Below are 23,073 nucleotides of genomic sequence, written 5' to 3'. Positions count from 1 at the left end.
CCCACTGGCGCCACGGCCACGGCGGCCCTGCTGGTACGGGGGTCTCGGTGTTGGGGGAGCGCTGCGGGGAGGAAGAGCACAGGCTACCCCCCCCTTAGGTTGCCCCCAACGCCATGTTTGACTCGAAGCTATATCCTGTTCTCTTTATTCCCTGACCCGACTTACGCAGAGATTTTCATCGTCCTGCCCGTCATAACCGCTTCTGAGGTCGCTGTGCAGCTCCAGAAGGCCCGCGCAGTGCATTTTCAATTTGCAAATGGCCCCAGGAATGCTGGTTCCCCGACCCCCAGATCACAGGGAGAGGCCCGAGGGCCTGCCGGGAGCTCCCGCAGCCTCCCCGCATCCCTGCGCCCACGCTCTGCGCTCCGGGGGGCTCCCACGGCAGATGGAGCCGCTGCCGTCATGTCGGAAATGCCGCTTTGAAAAGTGCTAAGAGCCGGGGTGTGGATCGGACCAGCCTGAGTGAATACCTCGCCTCTGTCTCTGCCTCACGTCCGGGCAGGGGAACAAACGTGTGTCTCAGAGACACCGACGACTATGCCGTCCGTCGCTGGCCTATGCAGCAAAACAAAAGGAAAAACAGCACTGACGTACGTCCTTCATACCTAAATCTTTCTTTCATATTATTGGAAGAGTTCTTTTAGATGTATCTAGATGTATCTGGAGAGCTTTTTTCATCATACACCATTCTTTTAAAGAAATTCCAGCATAGGGCGCCTGGGTGGCTCAGTGGGTTAAGCCTTTGGCTCAGGTCATGATCTCAGGGTCCTGGGATCGAGTCCCGCATCGGGCTCTCTGCTCAGTGGGGAGCCTGCTTCCTCCTCTCTCTCTGCCTGCCTCTCTGTCTACTGTGATCTATCTCTGTCAAATAAATAAATAAAATCTTTAAAAAAAAAAAAGGAGAAAAAAAAAAAAAAAAAAGAAATTCCAGCATAGTTCACAGACGGTGAGATTTTAGTTGTAGGTGTGCCGTGTGCGACTCAACGCTTCCGTGCAGTGCTCCGCGCCCGTCATCAGCGCACTCCCCAGCCCGGCCCCTCTGCCCACCGTTTCCCCACAGCTCCCCTCCGGTCACCATTCCTGTGTGCTCCATGGTTAACAGTCTGGTTCTTGGTTTGTCTCTGTCATTTATTTTGTTTCCTAGATTCCACATGGGAGGGAAATCACAGGGTCTTTGAGTTTCTCTGAAGGGCTTATTTCACTCAGCATAATACCCTCTGGCTCCATCCGCTTCATTGCAAAAGGCAAAATTTCATTCTTTTGATGGCTGCGTAGTATTCCAGTGTGTGAGGTGTGTGTGTGTACGCGCGCGCGTGCGTGTGTGTGTCTACCACATCTTCTTTATCCACTCATCAGTTGATGGACATTGGGCTCTTTCCATAATTTGGCTCTTGTGGACATCATTGCTATAAATATTGGGGGGCCTATAGCCCTTTGACTTAGTATTTTTTATGCTTTAGGTAAATACCTGCGGGTAGAATTCCTGCATCACATGGTAATTCTATTTTTAACTTTTTGAGGAGCCTCCATACTGTTTTGCAGAGTGATGCACAGCTTGCGTTCCCACCCACCGTGCACGGGGCTCTCCTTCCTCTGCCTCCTCGCCAAGGTCTGTTGTTCCCTGTGTTGTTGATTTTAGCCCTTCTGACGGGTGTGCGGTGGGATCTCATCACCGTTGTGGTTTGCATTCGTGTATCTCTGTTACGCACACATTAGTTCCTCTTGTCCTAAAAGTTGGAAGCGTTCAGAGCTCTTCTTCTGAATCATGTTCAGCTCAGACTTGTCAGCGCCCCTGTGTCTCCTTGTTCTGTCGTCCTCTGGACCATCAAGACGCCGGAAAAGGGCAGCACTTCTTACACGAGCGTTCACTGGTGTCTTCAGGACATTCTGCAAGTCTCGATGCTGTACTTTCTGGCTCTTCCTAGAAAGGACCAACAAAAGGTTTTTTTGTCCAAGTTTCGCATGGAAAGGGAATTCCTATGGCATCTACGTGACAATGGTTGTGAAGCCCAGTGACTCTGTTTCGGGACGTATGCGTCCAGAACCCACGAAGTACCGCTCTAGAAATTTCCTCCCCAGACTCTTCTGAGAAAACCAGCAATGGAATCTCGGAATGGCACCCGTGCCCATGCAAAATCTGCCCGTGGATGTCTCTAGCAGCAGTTTTGTTCATCATCACCCAAACGAGGAAGCAACCCAGACGTCCTTCTGGAGGGGAGGGGATAAGCACACTGTGGTCCACCCAGACAACGGGATTACCATTCAGCACTAAAAACAAGTGAGCGGTCTAACCATGCGAAGACTGGAGGGACCTCACTTAGAGAAGCCAGTCTGAAAAGGCCACCTACTGTAGGATTCCGACGTGATGACCTTCTGCAAGAGGCGAAGATGTGGAAGCAGTAGAAAGATGAGGGCTTGCCAGGGGTTCAGAGCAGGGCAGAGACGGGCAGGTGAGAACGGGGTATCTTGAGGGCAGTGAAACGATTTGTATACCTGGTGGATAAGAGTCATTAAACATTTGTCAAAACCCACAGAATGTACAACACCCAAAGTGAACCCAGGTGTAAACTATGGACTATGGAGGGATTATAATGTGTCAACATCACCCATTCATCGATGGAACAAATGTCCCACTGTCGTGCAGGACGTTGGTGGAGGGGGAGATGGTGCATGTGGGTGCAGGGGACATTTGGGATTTTTCTGTGACCCTTAAAGTGTTCTACAAAAATAAGGTGGTCTAAGGGGAAAAGTAGCAACATTTCTAGATTAAAGAAGACTCTAGAGACATGAGTATGTATAATTTGGGATCAGGCTCTTGAACCAGAATTCCTTTTTTCCATAAAGAACATTTTTTTTGGATAATTGGGAAAAATGAATAATATTTGCAGCTTAGATAATTACACTGCATCCTGATCACTTCTTTTTTTGATAATTTCTTGATTGTAATCGTGATACTGTGGTGACGTAAAAGTGAGCTCTTACTCTTAGGACACGCACACTGGAGTGTGGCAGAAAGGGCTACGGTGTCTCTGATATTCTCAGATGTTCAGAAAAAAGATAACGTGAAGATCCCTGGAGAGGAAGCAGTAAAGTCAGTGTTGTGCAATGTTAGCAGTTGGGGTGAAATGCGTATGATCATTCTTTCTACTATTTTTACAACGTTACTGGGAGTCTGAAATTATTTTGAAATAGAAGAGTGGGGAAGTAAACCACTTTAAATGAACTAAAAGGAACCTAAGAGGTATGAAACTCATTCTGAAGAGGCCCTACGTTCTAGCTCTCCCCCGCGTCTCCCCCTGCATCTCTGTGTTTGGGGACTCAGCCACCCCCAAGAGAAGACCTCCTCACCCTGTCGCTGATGCTACAAACAGGATGTGCAGGCACAGACCTCTGGAAACACAACTTTATGCTTTAGAGAAGTTAGGTCAGTTTGCTTCTGATTTCACCCAAACATCCAGCACAGCTGGGGCACGTGTCTGGACAACCAAAACCACCAGCAGCACCAGGAACAACACGCTCCTCACAGGGTATGTTGACCAGGTGACCAGCGGGACCAGGCGACCAGCCCTCAGAGCACTCAACCTCCAGGCTCCCGCCACAGGGGCCTGACCTCACCCCGGGCACGAGAACCATCGTATCTTCTCACACTTGCTCACACTACTTGTTTCCACAGTTTCTAGCCTCCTACATCGTATTTCAAGTTACCTCATGAAGTTAATCCAGGAAGCTACATTTCAAGTGTGCGTGTTAAAATGAGATAGCGTCTATCAGCGGGCTGCCTCTTTTTTTTTCTTTTTTTTTGCATTAATTAATACTCGGAGATTGAGGAAACAAACACTTTGGATACAGACCAGTCTGGGTTCATATACTTAGCTCTGGAACTCATTCGCTGTGTGACCTTGGGCAAGTCACTCCACCTCTCTGAATACCACTCACCAGATCTGTGAAATGAGAAAGAGAATAAGTGCACTAAAGAGTTACAAAGGGTGGGACACCTGGGTGACTCAAGTCGGTTCAGCGTCTGACTTTTCATTTCAGATCAGGTCCCGATCTCAGCGTTGTGGGGTTGAAACCTGAGTCGGGGTCTGTGCTCGGCACAGAGTCTGCTTGTTCCTCTGCCTCTGCTCCTCCCCCTGCTCGTGTTCTCTGTCTCTTAAATAAATAAATAGAATAAAATAAAATATTTTTTTAAAATTACAAAGGGTTAAATAAAATACATACAAAAATAATTTTGAATCTTTCAGGCATTTTATGTAGATATAATATATGTATAGATACAAGCCTGCATATTCACATAATTACACACGTGATAAAGTCATTATCATTTTGATTAAAGCTGGAAACCAGCAAGACCACAGTGCCCTCCAGGGCAGCCACGAGGTTCTCAGCACCAACCTGGGGTGTGACCTTCGTGCATGGTCTGGAACATTCTTTTTTTTTTTTTTTACCACAAGCAGACTTATCAGACCTTGAGAGAAGGACTGAACTGACCAAATGCCAATTTATTTTTAATGGGAACAAAAATAGAAAGTACAACAGCTCCTGTGGGCTGACCAGCTCATGACCTCCTCACAGCAAACCTCCTTCAGTAACCGGATGATACCAGGGAAGGAGAGGGGTGTGTGGGGGGTGACGGCAGACGGGACAGCTGGCCTCGTGGCCAGTGTCACTAAGTCACGATAGACAAATGCATCCCCCGCCGAGGGGAGGAGCCAGCCACGTGGACGGGTTCCACGGGAGCCCTGGACACATGTTGCTTCCTTGACACAGACCACGGCTTCCTATCCACAAAGGAGTCATTGATTATATCCATTTTCTGTTTGGTTTTCTGTCTCTTTTTATAAAGATTTTATTTATTTATTTGTCAGAGAGAGTGAGAAGAGGCAGACAGAGAGGCAGGCAGAGGCAGAGGGAGGAGCAGACGTCCTGCAGAGCAAGGAGCCCGATGCGGGACTCGATCCCAGGACGCTGGGATCATGACCCGAGCCGAAGTCAGCAGCTTAACCCATTGAGCCACCCAGGCGTCCTGGGTTTCTGTTTTGACTGTCAGTTGCAACTTCTCTTCCTCCTCCTCCCGGCCTCCTCCTCTTTCTTCAAATATATATTGATCTTCAGGGCAATACTCAGATTCTCCATTCCGGTTCTTTCTGCTTGTGAGGGAAGAAAGAGCTTTCGAGTCGACATCTGCCTTGGACGTGTCTGTTGCTTTCGGGTTGGCTTCCCGCCTCCGAGCTGAGCCCTGAGCTCGGTCCCAACCCAGGGTCCTGACTTCAATTTTCAGTCGCTCAGAAACAGCCGTGCCGACCCGGCGAAGGGCTCTTCTCTGTGAGCACCGAGAGAGTTACGAGGGCATCTCCCAACGAGGAACACACCCATCCCCGGGAAAGAAGAGATCGTGAGGGTTTCAGGACACCTTCCACTAACAGCGTCTGGGATGCGTCACCCCCGGCCAGGCGGCTGGGGTCTCGCGGGCGGGGTCCCCGTCTGAGCAAATCCTTGTGAGGTGTGTGACCAAAGCAAGCCTCGGGGGGTGTGGGGGCGGTCAGGCAGACGGTTCTCGCAGCAAATATTTTCATTATTAAATTAAATCTATTAATGATTAAATAATAAAAAAGTTATGATTACTTTGACTATTATTACTTTTCCCTTCAAGATCATAAAACCAAAGATGATTTGGTCAACGAACCTTCCGCTTAAATCACAATTTTATTTATTTATTTATTTATTTATCTATCTATTTATAGATTTTATTTATTTGACAGACAGAGAACACAAGTAGGCAGAGAGAGATAAGGGGAAGCAGGCTCCCTGCTGAGCAGAGAGCCCAACTCGGGACTGGATCCCAGGACCCATAGATCATGACCAGAGCTGAAGGCAGAGGCTTTAACCCACGGAGCCCCCCCAGGCACCCCAAGTCACAAGTTTAGAAGCTTGAGGGATGACAGAGACACGCGAAGATCTGTGCTTTCTCCCGAGCATTTTCTCGCTCGTCTCCGCTCAGTGATGCCGTCGGTTACAGCTCACCGAACGGTGACGGGAATGACGGAATAACCCCATGCCGGCCACCCCCTTCCCCAACCTGCACTGATCTTTCTATATAACGGGAAATTTGCTTTGTAATCATACGTTAAGCTCGAGGAGCCCAGGCGTAGGGAAGGGTACCACTGCCAGCCTCACCACCGTCTTGTCGAGACCGCAGGGGCAGAGAGCGGAGGGCAGAGACCGCAGGGGCAGAGACCCACCAGCCCAGTTGGAGCATGAAGGAAAGGCGGGTCCCTCCTTTCCATACTCTCAGGGAGTTGGTGACTGTAAAGTAGTTAGCCAAGGGAGGGATCCCTCTCTCTCTGGGAGCTCGAGCAAACCAGGGCTCTGGACTTGAAGAAGCAGGGGAGGCTAGAGCACATGGGGTGGGGGTGGGGCGCGGGAGCAGCAGGCCGGTGGCACCGACACAGCTTGTTCCGTGATGTGGCTCCGTGTTCCGATGACAGCAAGTGGGTTTTGAGTGCAAGAGGCAGATGGGTCAGCAGCACGTGGAGTGGCCAGTGTCTGGGGCCGTCAGCACCTGGCCCCGCAGCTGCAGACCCCGGGGGGTTCTGGTCCTGCTCACAGGTGCTGAGAAGAAGAGAAACCGCCCTTTGGGGATGAGCAGAGGCCCTCGGGTCGGCCCAGACGGCAGCCCTGCTATGGGCAACGGTGCCCAGAAGAGCAGATCCTCCTAACGGGATCCCCAGGAGACACAGGTGCCAAGCACAAGAGAGGTCTGGAGCGGCTGACACGAAGAGGCGGCCGGCTGCAGTGGTGAGGCCCGTGGGACGTTCAGATCCCTGGAGAGCCCCAGGAGGCACCGGGGGGGCTGGAAACCTTGTGGAAGACTAGATCCCCTGCTAATGGGGAGAGGCGGTGTTCATGTCACCCTCTGAGACACAGCAATGGAGCCACGGAAATGGACCCGCCTCCCCAGCAACCCCCACCTCACCAGGGCTGCTGACGGCGCAGCCCAGAGCTGGTCCCCCTCTAACTTCGGTCCCTGATGGAGACGCAAGCAGGGACAGCGGGCGAGTTTCTAAGGTTCGCCTCTAACTTATGTTTGAGATGGGTTTTTTTTTTTAAGTTCAATTCTAAAGTCCCAAGACTGTGTTTAAAATAGGGAGATATTCCGAAGACCAAAATCTCAGCCCTCCAGGAGCTCGACTCCGTGGGCTCAAACTAAACGTTCTTCGACAGAAACGCGCTTATCTCCCCCGTCAGTGTGACCTGCGGGGAGGGAGCCCTCGTCACCCGTCCCGTGTGTGGCCACAGGCGGGCTAATGACGGAGCAGTCGCAGACGAGCTGTCTGGATAACGAGCTCGGCCTGGGCATGCGCTCTCGGAGCGCCGTGTGGGCGCCCGCGGAATGCTGAGGATCACCCGCAGACAGTGATGGTTCACCAGCGGCGTTTTTAAGCAGTAACGACTCTTTACGAACAACATGAGCCCAAAGGCACCTCTTTAGAATCACCCTCTAAGACGGTCAGACAATCTTATTAAGCTGGAAAAAAAAAGATTGCCATCGGTGAGGGTAGTTTCCGAAATGGATTAATAAAACGGGAACGTGGCTACCTAAGAAATCTGAGTAAATGCACACGGTGGCATTTCGCCACGAACAAGGCCAACTCAAAAATGCCCAAGCCAGGAAGCTACAGAGCGAGGCGACTGGAAGTCTTAGAGAGCTGAGCGTCGGGGAGCGGGGGATGCGGTCGCCGCTGGAGACAGAGCCACGGAGCTCCTCCTCACGCACCCGGGGAGCAGGAGGACTGCCCTCCGAGGAGGGCGCCAAGCTCGGAGTGGCCCTTACTCATGCTCCTTCCCTCTTGTTCCCCAAGAGAGACTGATGCAGCTTTTACTATAACACGATCCGGATGATAGCAGGAAAGACCATGAAAGCCCAGCCAGGAGGCGTTGTGAGGGACGTGCGGGGACGCGCCCTAGGCAGCATTCACCGTGTGTCCTACCGCGGAGGACACGGGCCAGAGGCGCGGTGGGCCCTGCGAGCACTGTGGTCCGGTGAGACGGTCGCCTTCCTTGCATCCCGCCCCCCACTCACTCCATCACACTAGAATATCTCCTGTGGCTCGGGATAGGAGCTGGGCACCAGGGAGGAGACTCAAATATGAAAGCCCAAGCTCACAACTTCATGAAATGCACATACACAGGAAACGGATCCCAGCCCAGTGGGCACGTGGCAGAGTAAGGGGACAGCGGGGACACGGAACCCCTTCATAGGGGAAGCTCCCCAGTTTCCGCCGGAAGAGAGGAGGCAATCGGCGATGGACGGTTCCCGAGGAAGCAGAAGCCCACGGGGAGAAGGGCATCTTGGGGAAAGGAGGTACCGCGGTGTGCCTCGTGTGTCGGAGACGACAGAGCTGGACTTTATCAGGGCGCCGTGGCTGGTGGGGAGGGCGGGGGCTGGTGGGTACGTGGCGCTCCTTTCCAAAGACCCGCCCTTGGACTAACTCACAGGTGCTTCTTTTTATTTCTCATAAACATTTCTGACTTCTTGCGAAGTCAGTCTCCGTATTTATCTCGGATCATTTTTTTTCCCTGGTCGTAGTGGCCATCTGTGGAAACAGCCTTACGTTAAAGAATAGGACACTGTCCCTGTTCTCTGGAGCCACAGGCTCCCACCGGGAGGCGCTTTCTTCTTATATGACTGCGTCTCCCATCCCGAGAGGGGACGTGGTCACTGACCCGTGGGATGGTTGATCCCGGGGGGGGGCATCGAAGCCAGGGCAGCCCCAGCCTTGAACTCTACTGCAGGAAGAGACAGAGCCCCTCTCCACGCGTGGGAGCCAGAGACTGTGCTGACTCTCCTTGTCCGGAGCTGGGTCTTCCCCACGTGGAGGCAGGTGGTGGGGGTGACTAGGAGAGAAGACAGGCGCAGGGAGCCCTGGCGACGCTCAGAGGCGCGGTTCAGTTCTCCTGAAGTGTGACTGTGCTTGTGTCCTTCACTCTTTGGAGTCTTCTGTGGGCACCGCATTGAGCTGCAGAGTTCTCAGGCGCAAAGCGGTAAGTCCTTACCGACAGCCTCTGCCATTTTAACCGGAATGGGGCTCGCTTGTTTGCATCGATGCCTGTTTAATAAAAGTATTTGCGGCTGTGACGGTTTCTCTGGGGATAGCTCCTGAGGTGCAGTCGTCTCGACGCGATTTTCCCAACTGTCAGTCGCGGTGCGTTTTTTCTCCCCCAAAATGTGCCCCCTTTCATCCTTGGCTCCTGAACCTTCCTTCTTGGATAACAACCAGTATCAGCCAATACGTCTTGCCAACCACATGCGAAATCGTGTTCGAAGCCTTTCTCGAATGTTAGCTCCCTTAGTTCTCACAAAACCCCTGTGGGGGGAGTACTGTTTTCTCCCTGTTTCACAGACGAGGAAACTGAGGCGCAGAGATGGAGCCACGCGGCAGGTGAACACAGTGTTCGCACACGGGCCGTGTGGCTCCCGAGGCCACGATCTGAGAGTGCGGTTTACAGAGCTCCACGCGGTCGAGAAGGCCACTGGCATGCCGCCGGCGACCGAGAAAGCCTGAGACCCCGCCAAGGATGGGGACAGGCACCTGCCGCACCCGTGCCTGAAGAAGCCCAGGTCGTAGGATGCCGGGTTCTTCTCGCCCGAGAGCAGCTCCCGGGGATGGATTCTCCAGGGAGGAAGTTCGCGCCTGTGGGCATTTTCACCGTAGACGTGTGTGTCCGTCATGTTCTGACTTCGGAATGTCCCTTTGTGCCACGTGTGGGGGCAGAAATCCACTCATCCCAGACTCCTTGAACCAACTAGACTCTCACCTTGACATGGATGGGATCTCCTGCGCAGACGGTGTTCTCCTTCAGATGGGATGCAGGGTCCTCCCGAGGCCTGTATCCCGCCACTTCAAGGAGGTGTCTGGGTGGGGGGGCTGGTGAGGGACAAGGTCCCATGCAACGGGAGCCCTGTCTCTCCATCCTGGGTGGCTGGGTGGTCACCTGGCCGGTGAACTTGAAGGCAGTTTTGGGAGGCCTGGATTGTCGCTGAGATCTGGGGCCCTGGTTTGGAGGCTTTGTTCAATGCGCCTTGCTCCTTGAGCCACTCGTCCTCCACCCCTAGGAGCCTGGGAGCCTCGACTCAGTACCTCCGGGTCCCCTCACCTGCGGGAATGCAAGGATCCCCAGCACGCGGGACCACGAGGAGGCCACGCGGAGGCTCCACAGAACCGGAGCGTCACGGGGGGCCCAGCTTTCTGTCCGCATCCCCAATCCCTCCAGAACCATCCTGCGCGGTCCCCCTCCTGCGCTCCAAATGGGGGGAAGCCCTCAGCTGTTGGCTTTTCCATCAGCTCAATGGAGGTGCCTCTGCTGGGACTCAGGCCAGAAGATGGAAGTCGGAACACGTGGCTCGGGCTGACAGCCTGTCCTTCCCCCTTCCTCTCCCGCTTTCCCTGGGGCAGAACCAGAGGCTCTGCCCCTCCCCGTGTGTGTGTGTGTGTGTGTGTGTGTGTGTCTATGTCTGTCTGTCTATCTCTCTCTGGGGGGGGCGGGTTTCCTGCCACATGTTCCTTCTTCTCTGCTGGGTTATCCGAGTCACCTTCTAAAGCCTCCTGTGTGTGCAGGGCACCAGCATCACCACGTTCAAGTCCACGGTCGCTGGCACTCAGCACAAGGGTTCGCCTCGCCTGCTGTACTGGCGCCATGAGGGGCTTCGCCAAGCTCCAGGGCAGGGAGCAGGGTGTGTTGGTGACAGAGGACACCTAGGCCACACTCCGTTTCAAAGGCAGTGCTCCTATCTTTCTCTGTAAAACCCGCGGCCCCATCCAGCTCTCGGCTAAGTCCCTGCCTCTGAGAGTAACGGGGAGACCCACTAGCCGGGGGTTCCACCACCTTTCTGTCTAGAGAAGAACAGGTTGGGAAGAAGGGGGAGCAGCAGGGGGGAAACGGGGCCGAGCAGTGTGCCGCAGAGAGGTGCCCCTGCTTGCAGATTCGGCAGCTTGGCCATCTGTCTGTCTGTCTGTCCTTCCATGCCCCGTCTGTCTGTCTGTCTGTCCTTCCATGCCGTCTTTTCTGGAGGAAGGTCCTGCTTTCATTCCTGGCCTCTTGCTATCTTAAAGGGAAGAGAAGAGAACAATCCTGGGGTCACCACACATCGTGCGACGGGAGCCCTGTCTCTCGTGTCAGGATTCACAGGGCTGGGACGCAGGGCGAGGCGACCGGCTGCTTCCCTCCGCCAGTGTCGCCCGCGCGGTGGCTGAGGGCCCAGGGCACTTCTGGGAGAAGCACGCTCCCCGTCATGGATCATGCGCTGTGGGCCCAGCGGGTCTGCCTTCATTCCTTTTTTTAAAACATGCAAATCTCAGCTTCCAATTCAACAGCCTCCTTCGGAATTTAAAAGAGTTCTAGGTTGTTTAAAGGTTGAGCGGAATTCCTGAGCCTGTTAGCTGGTCACAGTCTACTAGCTCTCATAATTAGCACGAGACCACTGTGCTGTGTAAACGCCACTCAGTATTCAGCAATGACTAACCGCCCCATTTCCGACTGTTTACTCAGGAGCGGGGGCTTTCCTCCACAATCGATGTTTCTGGGTATTTACCTATTTAACAAGAGGGAAGAGAGGGAGCAAGAGGGCGAGACAGAAGGTAAGGGCCCAGGCCCCCCATTTCTCTACCCCTTCAGGAAACCTCCCCCGCCCAGCCACCAAATCGGGCGCCATGGGTGAGCCGGTTCCAAGTCTTGCCAGGCTACCGAGCCGCATGACCTTGGGATTCTCTCCCTGGAGCCTCTGGTCCCTGATCTGCAAAGGGCGAGGGCTGAGTTGGTCAAGGTCAAAGATCACCCACCTTGAGAGGTGCAGGGAGTGGGGGAGAAGGTGGAATGTCTCCTTCTGTTCATGTCACACCCGTTCGCACTTACGGAAAACCACAGCACGGCAGACTCAAAGCAGAGTATAGACGCGTCGCAGCCCCGAGCCGCTAGCCGTGTGCCACCTGTCTTTTGCAAAGCACAAAGGCGAAGAGAAGGATTAAAGATGTCTGCCAAGTGACCTTTGCAAAATGGGCAGCAGGGCTCAGCACAGTACGGAAATCAAGCTTGTCAACACATAGGCATGTCCTTGTTAGGTGTGTGTGTGTGTGTGTGTGTGCATGCGCATGTGTGTGGTGATGCCTTATGTCTCCCCAATTTCCTTTTTCAGGACAATTATCAGAAATACGTTTGTTTGCAGGCGATGTCAAAAGGAGCCACAGGTCACGGCTGATAGGGACCCCCCCCCCCGGAGAAAGGCTGACTTCCAAGGGGCGCAGAGGGTGGGAGGTGCAGAGCTCGGTGGGAGCAGGGGTGCGGCGAGGCCGGTGCCCTACACGGAGACGCGCCACCAGACACAGCCGCCCGTGGCGAGCAGGGCCGGAAAGGGAACATCTAAGAGGGATTTCCCCTCGTGGGACGTGGTGAGCCAAGGTGAACTTGCTCTCGCATCTCGCGCACGGAATCTCGAGTCAGGTGGGTACTGCGCAGCGGGCGCGCGAGGGTATCTGATGGGGCATGCGGAAAGGAAGCTTCTCCCTTGGCGTCGTGGCGGGGACAGTCTACTCCATTCAAGGATGCCGGGGCTGCCAGCCGGCGGCCGAGTTGCTCTTCCTCTCCTTACCTCCCTGGGCCGGGCCTATCGCGTGGCCAAATGCGACACGAAAGGAAAGATCTTGTCCACCTGCCTCTCCACGCCCTGCTCATTTCATCAGAGCCCAATTTTCGTTTTCCATGATCACTCACTTCGTGGTCTCTCTGCCTGCGCCACTTCAGCCTACCCCCTCCCCCCGCAGCAACTGTGTGCGTCCTGAGTAGGCCTATCTTCTTGGGGCTCTTCTCCTCCCCAGCCCCAGGCTAGGTCCTGGGAGAACAGAGCCCCGGTGGCTTCCTTCCCATCGTGCGTACACCCACCACCTAGCTGGCACACGCAGACACTCAATGTCTGCCCAGTCGATAACCAAATGACTATCATTAAGCGCCTCTTAGTCAGCTCAATAGTCACAAATACTCCCCAAAGACGGCGCCTATTTGAAAATACATCCCAGGCACTGTTTTTCTACCCTCCTTCCCATGCTTCTTTGGAGGGATGCGAAAGGGTCGGATGCTTCTGCAAACCTGTCTCCATGAGGAGCCATCTTGCCCTTCTCTGGCTCTCACCTGGGATGGATTCACCCAACCGCCTGAGCTTCGCACCTGGGGCACCCGCCTCGCCCACTTTTCTTCCTATGAGCCATGAGCTTTCACAGCCATCGGAATGTCTGCTGGAAGCCCAGAGGGTCGCCCCAGCTCTCTGCGGCGTAACCTCACCAGGACATGCAGATCAAAACATTTAAAAATCTGTTCAATTTTGTCTTTGGTTGTGTCCCCACGGCTCTTGCAACAACCTCGGGTCATAGCCAAGGCCAGTCCCCGGGCCGGAGGAGCAGAGCTGAGTGCCCTCCTCAGCGCTAAGTCGTTCGCGATTCCTGGGCCGGCTGCCCGGCCGGGGTGTGCACCGAGCGCGCTCCCAAGCTGTCCGGGCCCTGGGAATTTCTGGGCGCCGGGCGCCCACCCCTCGGCCGCGGCTCTGGCCCCGGAGAGCCAGGCGGCACGGCGCCGGCATGCTAAGTGGGCCGCACTGGGCGCCTTTGTTCCCCGCGCCTCTCAGGACCGCTTCCCTCTGCATCTTAATGGGCTTCTCGCCCCACCCGCTCCGCGCCCCGGCCCCGGCCTCCGCGCTGCGTCCCGGACACCCGAGCACCGGCCGGTCCGGCCCCCGCCCAAACCCGCGCGGGCCCGGCCCGAGCACCTGCGCCCACCGCGCCCCCCACCCCCACCCCCACCCCGGGGGGCCCGCGGCCCGCGGCGCAAGTCTCGCGGTGCTACGGCCCGGCGGGGAGCGGCGGCCCGCGCCCCCCGCCGCGCGACAAAGGCCGGCCCGGGAGGCGGGGGCGGGGCGGGGCGGCGGCGGCGGGGGGAGCGGAGGCAGCGCCCGCCCGCGCCGTCCTTTGTGTGGCGGCGGCGGCGGCGCCTGGGCCCGCCCGCCCTCCGGGGCCCGGCTCCGCGCCGCGCTCCGCCCCGCCCGGCCTCCCGGCAAGATGGCAACCCCGGCGGCGGTCAACCCTCCGGGTGAGTAGCGGCCGCGCCCGCCCGCAGGCCCGGCCGGGGCCCCGCGCGCACCGGGGACGGTGCCGGGGCCCCGCGCGCACCGAGGACGGTGCCGGGGCGGGGGTGGGGGACAGGCGCGCACCGGGGCCCGCGCGTCGCAGCATCAGCACCGGCCCCGCGGGCGGCGGACGCGGGCCTCGCGGCCCCCGGAAGCGCAGCTCCGGCCCGCGACCCCCTCGGCTTCCGAGAACAGCCGCCGAGGGCTTCCCCATCGCGAGCCGCCGCCTGTTCGCGCCCCGGGCCCCGCGGCGTCTCCGGCGGCGGTTGGGGCGGCGGGAGGGCACCGCGCGGGCGCGGGGAAAAGTTTGGAGCCGCGATTCAACAGGGTGGCCCGGGGTGGAAGTCGCGCCTTCCCCCGCGCGGCCCGCCCCCGAGCGCCGGTCCCCTGCGCCCCCCTGTCCCCGCGCCGCGCCCTGGTCCTCGGTGGGCACCGGCGCCCGGCCCGCAGCCCCGCGGCCGCCGGAGCATCCCCGCCCGGTCCGGCTCGTGCCCGCTGCCTCCGCGGGTGGACTTGCCCTCAGGGTCCGGTCCGCGACCCCCGTGCGCGCCCAGCAGATCTGGGACGGGTGACTGGGTCATGACGAGTGGGCGTGTGTACCTGTTTGGGAAGGGGAGCAGGGAGTTCTGTTTCCGGCGGGGAGAGTGCCCTCCCTGAGGGGCGCCCCAGAATGGGAAGGGGGGGACACCGGGGCTGGCGGCTGTCAAGTTTTGGGTGCTGCGTGCTGACAGCTACCATCCCGCCTTGGTGCTTACTAAGCCCCTGAGGAGGATGCTGGGGGCAGTCAGACCAGGCCAGCCCTCCAGGAATTCCCAGTGCGGAAAGGTCCCTGTGTTAGAGATTCAGGGGTGTGTGTATGTGTGTGGGTGGGTGCCTAGTAAAGAAGAAAGTATGGGTCATCAGAGTTAGGAGTAAAGGGTCCCCTCCATCTTTGGCAGGGGAAAGCTTCTGGAATTGAGACTTTTCCCAGCCCACCTTGGTGGGACTGGAGGGTTTGCACGCGTGGAGCTGGGGGCCTTGCAGGTGGAGGGGACAGCTCGAGGGCCAGATGCACACTGGGTAGGTTTCAGTGAGTACGCGGGGCGTTGGCGTTCCAGGAGGGGGCAGTGGGATTTCACTGACTTGTGTGTCTTTGAGGGACACTTTGAAGAGTCTGGACCCCCCTCCCCCATCCTGCAACACACACATTAAGGAGTCCTCAGTGGTATTGAACGAGGAAGTCGCATGATCACTTCTTCAGGAAGGCGGACTTCTAGATAACATCGGAAGGCACGAGCCTGGAGGCAGGGAGGCTGGTTGAAATGAGGCCCATTGTCGGAGGGTGGGTGGTGAGATGTCCAGGACCCAGCTCTGGACAGAGAGGAACAGCACCCTTGGGCAGGTGGGGGCAGAGCTGGACTGGGTACAGCTCAGATGTGGGTAAGGGTAAAGGGGCAGGCCCTGGAGACACAGAGGTGGGGAGTCGGAGGCGTTCCAAGGAAGGAGGCTCCGTGAGAGACACGGGGAGTCTTGGCGCTCAGATCGGGAGCTGGTGGTCCCAAACGGCGAGAGGAGCGTGGGCCGTGTGGACACAGCTGCTCCGGTTGGCTGGTTCCCGGAATCTGTGGCTTCAACCTGGTCGGCTGCTGGAAAATCAATAGCAAACTGACGGACTTCAGTGTTACGACATTAAAAAAAAAAAAAAGCGAAGGCAGTTAACGAAGGTACTGTAGAGGCTTACATTGGAAAGAGGAGCAAAGTCAGAGCAGGCGTATACCCAGCATATCCACACGCGGAACCCCTTACAGCACACTTGGAAGGGGGTCCAACCCATACACTGTTCCAGAGGCGCCTGGACTCAGTCAGGGCAGCTGCCTGGCTTGGCGGGGCCGGGCCCCCGAGTGCCTGCGCCTGGGCCGGTGGGAGACTCTCCTGCCGCAGGTGTGGGTCGTCTTGGGTGGGAGCCCGAGAGGGAGACTGCAGATTGGACTGGCTATAGAGGCAGGGCCCCCAATCCTGTTGCCCCAGGCCACTGCCCCATATGCTTCTTTGAACACTGCCCCCTCTTCCTGCCTCTCCCCTTCCCCGGGATGTTGTTGCTTTGCAAAGGGTAAGAGCTTGGTAAACACGGGCAAATGCACCAGGAGGCACTGAGATTTATTTGTGCTGCTCCTTTGTGCCCAGGGTCCAAAGGCCACAGCCTGCCGCCTCTGCCCCCCTGCCCACTAGTTCCGCTTTCCCAGCCCAGGGCTGCCCGCCGGCAGGCCCCTGTGCTGGTAGCTGTCTCCGTAAGGCATGGGGAGGGCACTCTGGATCCGCGATGCTGGATGGAGCTGGAGTCTTCCCATTCTCCGGGTGTTCAGGTGATAGGACCCCCATTTAAACCTCTGATTTGCCCCTCGCAGATCTCCTGTTTGGGTTTCAGGTCCGGATTCTAGCAGCTCCTTGGGGGAGCTGTGGTCTCTGAGGAGAGAAAGGCTGGGCTCCCCCGAGTTCTCCTGGCTTGTGCCCCCCCCCGCCCCCGTCTGGGTGTCCAGTTGTGCCTGACCCCTCCCGGCTCCAGGCCCTACACGGCTCACTGATTCTCCCTGTTCTCTCTGGCCGGGGTCGACCTCTGTGCCCTAGACCAAGGGATGGTGTTCTAGAATCTTCTGTTGCGTTTGTGCATTGTTTGTTTCACTCCCTCTTTGGGTGATATTTAAGCATTTCTGATTTATATGGAATAGTTTGGATTCGTTTCACGCATGGAAGGTCATCCTTAACCAAAACGGCACAGGGGACAAGGGGGCTGCCTTTCCGGTGCCTGCGCTCCACCGTCATCTTTTGTAGCAGAAGCAGGAGGGTCTCAGGCACAGTGAGACCCAAGAGCATCGGGAATTTGGCACCATCAGGCCGCTCCCTGCAACGAGCGTTTACAGGGAGTTAAGGAGGCTTTTGCTTGCGCACGGAAAAGGGATCGAAAGGTATGATTTCAGAGACTTAGAATTTCTACTTTTTTCCTGAAATCCATGACTAGACTTCTTTTCCCTCCGTGTTCCTGGTCTTTGGAATTGAGTGTATGGTACGGGAAGGCCGTCCTCAGGGCAAACAGCTATAGGCGGAGGGACGTTTGGGTCGGTTCAACAGAGGCATCGAACACTTCAGACGCACCAAGCACTGCTCTGGGTTTGGGCCAGGGTGAAGGTGAGGAAGGATGCTCTTGGACCTCTGAGAGTTCCGAGGCTAACAGGAGGCACAAGGAAACTGACTTTGTAACAAACAGCAGCATGAAGTGCGTGCTGGACAGGTGTGCTGTGTGGTGCTGGAAACGCACCCAGAGCCCTGTGGGCACTGGCTTCTGAAACCGGGAGTTTAGAGTGGAGAGAGCTTGTCCTACGGAGAACGTAGGGTCATTCCGGGCTCGGGTTTGTGGGCAGACGGGGGAAGGCACGGGCTGTCCTCCGGTGGCTGTCCTCGCAGTGCTCCTGGGGACCCAGAGGGACGCCCAGGGATGCGGTGGACTCAGACCTCCGAGGGACGCCCGTGGAGCTTGTGGGGGGCCCTGTGGCCCTGCCCAACCCCCTGCCCCAGGACGGAGGAGCGCTCAACCCAGCATACCCTGGAAGCCCAATTTCTTTACATATTGCATTTCACGGAACTCATGGGCCCATCAGTTACGAGACACATTGCTATTGTAGGAACCCCCGAGGGAAAGCTCTGCAGTTCAGCCCAGACTCTCGGTCAGTTACGTAAGGTGCGTCCATCTCAGGTTGGTTTAAAAATGTGCGTTTAGAATCAGTCAAGTACTGTGCATTAAGAGAAAAGTTCATTTTGCTGCTGGGCCATCCACATGTGAAAACTGTGGTCTTCTTTTTTTTAAAATGCATTTAAATTCAATTAATTAACATACAGTGTTGGTCTGCTTTTCAGTAAAGAATCCTTTTAAGGTTGATCTTGTAGCCATGTACCATGAAGCTGGCGATGCACTGACAGCCCATTGGCTTCTGCCCCGGGAAAGGAGTGATGTCTGAGAAAGAGGCTGGTCTGTCCCTCAGCCAGTATTTATTGAGCAACTACTATGTGCCAGGTGCTGAGAGCTCGGTTGTGGGTGGTCAGCGGTGCAAAACCAGGACTGCCATGACCGCTGAGGTCCTTGCTGCCCGTGGGCACACGCAGCCGTAAGAATCCCACAGATGGGTTAGTTGTAAGATTGTTAACAGTGTGAAGAAATGGAGGAGGTTTGAGGCTTGCCCCTTGGAGGGGAAACCTTTTTTAAAATTCTTTATTAACGTTTGATTGTATTGCTTTCCCGTTTGGATGGCCCCGCAGAGAGCAAACTTCCTATCGATCACCAGGTATCGAATCAGAGCGCTCTGATATGACAGTTTCTACAAAACAAGCTAAAGGACATGCTATCCTGGGTCCCTAGGCGGTCACGGTTTATAAGAGTTGGGTGCATTCATCGAGGTGTCCTGGGGTCGCTGGTTATCTTGCACGGGCAGTCAGAGCTGTGTGCTTCGCACGGAAGTCGTTGCTGCTCCCATGCTCCCAGACGTTTTGTAGGTGAGAGCAGGTGGGCATGGGGCCCCGGGGGGCCCGGGGGAGGCGCTGGGTATCTGATCTGTATTGTAGCAGAGGTTCCATAAGGTAGTCCTTGGGGGTCAGGGGGCCAGCGCTCGCTGTTGGCTGCGGGGATGGGTTGACTTCTGCCGCGGGGGCGGGTTGACTTCTGCCGCGGGGGCGGACGCATCTGGAAGCAGAGGAGGTATACATGGACAGAGTAGGTGAGGACGATGTAATGAGATGCCTTACGAGGTTATATTCCAGGTTGAGATTAAATGTATTTGATGTTCTTTTTTTGTGGTCGAGTGTAGTTGACACACAACATTGTGGGAGTTCCAGGCCTGTCACCTAATGATTCTGCGGCACACGGTGCGCTCCGCCGGGCTCAACCCAAGTGCCGCTACCACCTGTCGCCGCCCAGTGCGGCCGGGATCCCGCCGACTGCATTCCCTATGCTGTTCCTTTCATTCCCGGGACTGACTCATCCTGTACCCGGAAGCCCGGACCTCCCACTCCCCTTCCCGCATTTTGCCTGTCCCCTGACTCCCTTCCCGTCTGGTGACCACCAGTTTGTCCTCTGTGTTTGTGAGTTTTTTGGTTCATGGTTTGGTCTTCTAGCTCTCGCCCGTAAGTGGAATCGTGCAGTGTTTGTCTTTCCCCGTCCGACTTGTGTCACTTAGCAGAATGCCCTCTAGGTCCTTTTGCGTCCTTGCAGGTGACAAGGCCTCATTCTTTTCTTCGGCCGAGTCCTGCTCGGTTGCGTGTATGCGTGCGTACATGCCACAGCTTCATCCGTGCGTCTGTCCACGGACACTGGTGTTGCCTCCTTGTCTTGGCTACTGTAGATCCTGCTGCCGAGAACACAGAGTTACATGTATCCTTTTGAATTCGTTTCTGTTTTCTTTGGGTAACTGTCCGGGGTGGAATTGCGGGATCGTAGGGTAATTCTATTTTCAGTTTTTTGGAGGACGCCCTGTGTTGTTCTCCAGAGCCGCTGCTCTCACTTGCTACCACAGCAACAGTGCACGAGGGTCCCCTTTCCCCGCATCCTCGCCAGCACTCGTGGTTCCTGCTGTTACTGATCTGAGCCCTTCTGACTGGGCGAGGCGGGACCTCTCTGTGGTTTCCACCTGCCTTTCCCCGATGCTGAGGGATGTGGGGTGTCTTCTCGGGTGTCTGCTGGCCATTGGCGTGTCTTCTTGGGAGACGTGTCTGTTCAGGTCCTCTGCACATTTTTAAATCCGATTATTTGTTGTTTGATGTTGAATCGTGTATGTTCTCTCTGCATTTTAGATATTAGCGCTTTATCAGCTGTGTCATCGGCAAATATTTCCTTCCTTCCGCAGGCTGCCTTTCCGATTTGCTGACTGTTTCCTTCTCTGTACAGAAGCATTTTATCTCGATGAAGTCCCACCAGTTCATTTTTGCTCGTGTTTCCCCTGCCTGAGGAGATGTAGCTAGAAAAATGTTGCAATGGCCGATGTCCAAGATGACTGCCCACTTCTCCTTTTAGGAGTTGTGTGGTTTCGGGTCCCGCGTTTAGGTCTTTCTTCCATCTTGAGTTGAGTTTTGTGCGTGCTGTACGCGGGGCCCATTTTCGTTCTTCCGCACGTGGCTGCCCAGTTTCCCGGCACCATGTGTTGAAGAGACTAGACTGTCTTCCGTATTCGTCTCTTGAGGAGGCAACCTGTGCGCTGCGGTCTGGGAGATGAAGAGAAACCCGGGCAAGGAGGTGCATTCTGGACGAAGGGAAGAACGTCTGCAAAGGCCCTGAGGTCTGAAAGGCCGGTCTGCCTTTCAGATAGCACAGAGTGGCCGGTGGTCCGGGAGGGGTGAAGTGGTGTGGGAAGCGGAAGGCGTGGGCGGAGGCCGGCTCTCAGAGGGAAGGCCGTGGAGTGGGTCGGACTTTAGGTGCAGTAGAAGGCCGCCACGGGGTCCGGAGCCAGGAGGGACGTGCTCTGCCCTGTGTGTCACTGTGCTGTCCCCAGCTGCTGTGTGGGGAGCAGATTGGAAGGCAGGACGTGAGGCAAGGCTCCAGCTGAAGGTTGTTGATGTGGCCCGGCTGGCAGGGAAGACGGGGAGAAGTAGGAGGAGGTAAGATAGACGTTGGGGCTGGCAAGCCGCGTGGAACAGCGCCGGGGCACCAGGCTCGACCTCGTCCGTCGCAGCGGGGCTGTCCCCCCATGTAGCCACCCGCAGCAGCTCTGTCTTTGGGCAGAGCTGTCAGGACTCTGTGGCAGGGGGTGGGAGAGGGCGAGAGGAAGAGGAGGCGTGGGGGAGGTCCCCACTGTCCGTCCCGACGCCTGCGTGGTGGGAGGCGGCAGGAAGGTGGAGACACATGGGGCCGGGGGGCGTGCTTGAGACTTCAGCATTGGACACAAGTTGGGGTGCCCCCGGGACACGGGGCTGGAGCTGTCGGGGAGGCAGTGGCCACCTGGCCCCAGGGACCTGGGCTGCAAAATGAACACACGGGGAAGGACGTCAACTAGCCTTTCCCCAGCTCTGCCGAGCGCTTTGCTTGGGGGGAGTGAGACCCCAGAGGACAGAACAGTGGAGCTGAAGCACCTTGGTCCCCGGCGGCACCCCCACTCACCGCTTCACTGTGGGTCTGCGCTGACTCTCCCTCACCTGCCTAGGGACTTCCTTTCTGCCTCTCTTCCTCTTGCCCTAAGGTCATGTCTGCAGGGGGCTGTACGGTCAGGAGCCCGCCCTGGCGTGGTCCGGCGGCGCACGGCTGTGCATGGAGACATGGGCCTTCCAGACAGAGGCTGTGGGGCGGTCATTGCGCGGGGCAGGCTGGCGGCCGCGGACGCACACAGAGCTTCCTGTGAGTGAATACTAACTGTCTCCCGCCTCTGGCCCAACCTCTGCATCCGAGGGCTTTTGCTGACACCCATCCCAGTTCACCTGTCTCTCCTGCCCTCGCCACCGCCCCCCCCCCCGCCCCGAGGAGTGTTTCCTTGTCCAACACTCGTTTCTTCTGGTCTCAGCTTGGATTCTTACTCAGCTGGGGGACATGGGGGGGGGCCTTTCCCGACGCCTCGATCCAGATAAAGCTGCCTGCACGGGGCCCCGTGGGTGGACTTCACCTCCGGAGCGCTTCGCCTCGCCGGGAATGAGATGGTAAATTGTGTAGTCATTGGTGGACACCTGGGTCTCTTGCTGGCCTGGAAGCCCCACGGGGGCGGGGGGGGGATGCCTTTCTCACTGTGCAGCCCCAGCACCTGTCGTGTCGCGTCTGGTGTAGTGGGTATCCAGGAAGGTGGCTGCATGGGAGCCTGGGTGCCTGGGTGCCTGGGTGCCTGGTATGGATGCCTGGGTGCCTGTGTATGTGGATGCGAGGGTATATGAACGCATGGGTGTCTGGGTGCATATGTGCATGGGTGCCAGGGAATTATGTCACAGCTTTGCATGTGGCTGCCTGTACATGCCTGTCTTGAAGACAAGAAAGCAAGGCTGCAGGCAGTGTATTTGCAGGTCTCTGAAACAGGAGGCCGGAGCCGTCTAATTTAGATTCTGGTCTTTATTTGTGGGAACTGATTTTGATCTGTAAATCCTACCAGGGTAGTCTCTCCCCAAACCAGTTCTTCCAGACTTTATCTCGTTATAAAGGAAGCTTGGAGAAGCACAAATCTTATCATCCTCCCCAGGAGGGGAGGTCAGACTGGTCATAACCTGGCCACCAGCTGGGGGTAGCAGAAGACCTGTCCCCACTAGGTCCCTTATTAGAGTCCCACGGGGGTACTCCTGGAAGGGGTCCTCCCCTCCCTGCCTTCTGTGTGCAGAACCACGGATGGGGCTTGTATAGTGACCGGCCACTGCAGATAAGGTGCACTTGGGACTGGCCAGAGCCAGGGGCAGCTTCATTTCTGTTCAAAGGACCACTCCACCAACCCCCCACTGGCGGCTGCCACGGTTGCAGCAGTCAGAGGCCGGAGCCCTGGGCCGATAAGGAGCCTCAGGCTTTCCACACTGCAACAGCTTGACCATTTTCCAGGCAAATCCACAAACAAGCGAGAATGTTCGCAAGAAAGTGGTTCCCATATTTGTGCATTGTACAGAAAGAGGAGGCATCTTCTCTCACTCTGGTCGTGCTGGGAGAGTGGCCAGGCAGAGCCGCAGGGTCCCCTAGCCCCCGCTGACCGGCCCCCTTCTGTCGCCCTCATAGCGGCCCCTCCCCCGAGGCCAGCAGTATACCTGCTCGTTCTAAACGAAACAGCTGGCAAATGTCCAGAAGCGAGGGTAGTTCCACCACCCACCGCGAGCATCCCTGCGTGTGTCATTGCAGACTTTCCCCCGGAGCAGCGCGTGCAGAGCCCGGGCGTCCTTGGGTCGTGTCGTCCTCCTGTCTTGGTGGCTGGGTCACTGTGGTCTTCGCGTCA

General features: G+C 56.6%; 1 protein-coding gene and 1 long non-coding RNA gene across 2 annotated transcripts in view; one reads left to right on the top strand and one right to left on the bottom strand.

Moving 5' to 3' along the window:
- Positions 1–927: 927 nt before the first annotated feature.
- Positions 928–12,162, bottom strand: LOC309867684. Its single transcript, XR_014313307.1, has 4 exons — positions 11,841–12,162; positions 3,852–3,941; positions 2,349–2,493; positions 928–1,921 (listed from the first exon to the last, which is right to left on the bottom strand). It is a non-coding gene; the product is annotated as an uncharacterized lncRNA (long non-coding RNA).
- Positions 12,163–13,978: 1,816 nt separating this feature from the next.
- The window catches only part of ARNT2 (aryl hydrocarbon receptor nuclear translocator 2), a 140,342-nt gene continuing 131,247 nt past the window's right edge, over positions 13,979–23,073 (top strand). Inside the window, exon 1 of the mRNA XM_082736728.1 lies at positions 13,979–14,133. Within this exon, the coding sequence (XP_082592854.1) occupies positions 14,103–14,133 (31 nt within the window). The 5' untranslated portion in view covers positions 13,979–14,102. The remainder of the gene's footprint in view (positions 14,134–23,073) is intronic.

Source organism: Mustela nivalis, assembly GCF_964662115.1.
Source record: "Mustela nivalis genome assembly, chromosome: 6".
In the NCBI taxonomy this organism is placed as follows: Eukaryota; Metazoa; Chordata; class Mammalia; order Carnivora; family Mustelidae; genus Mustela; species Mustela nivalis.
Note: the sequence above shows the minus strand (reverse complement) of the source record. Positions and strands in the feature narration are given on the sequence as shown.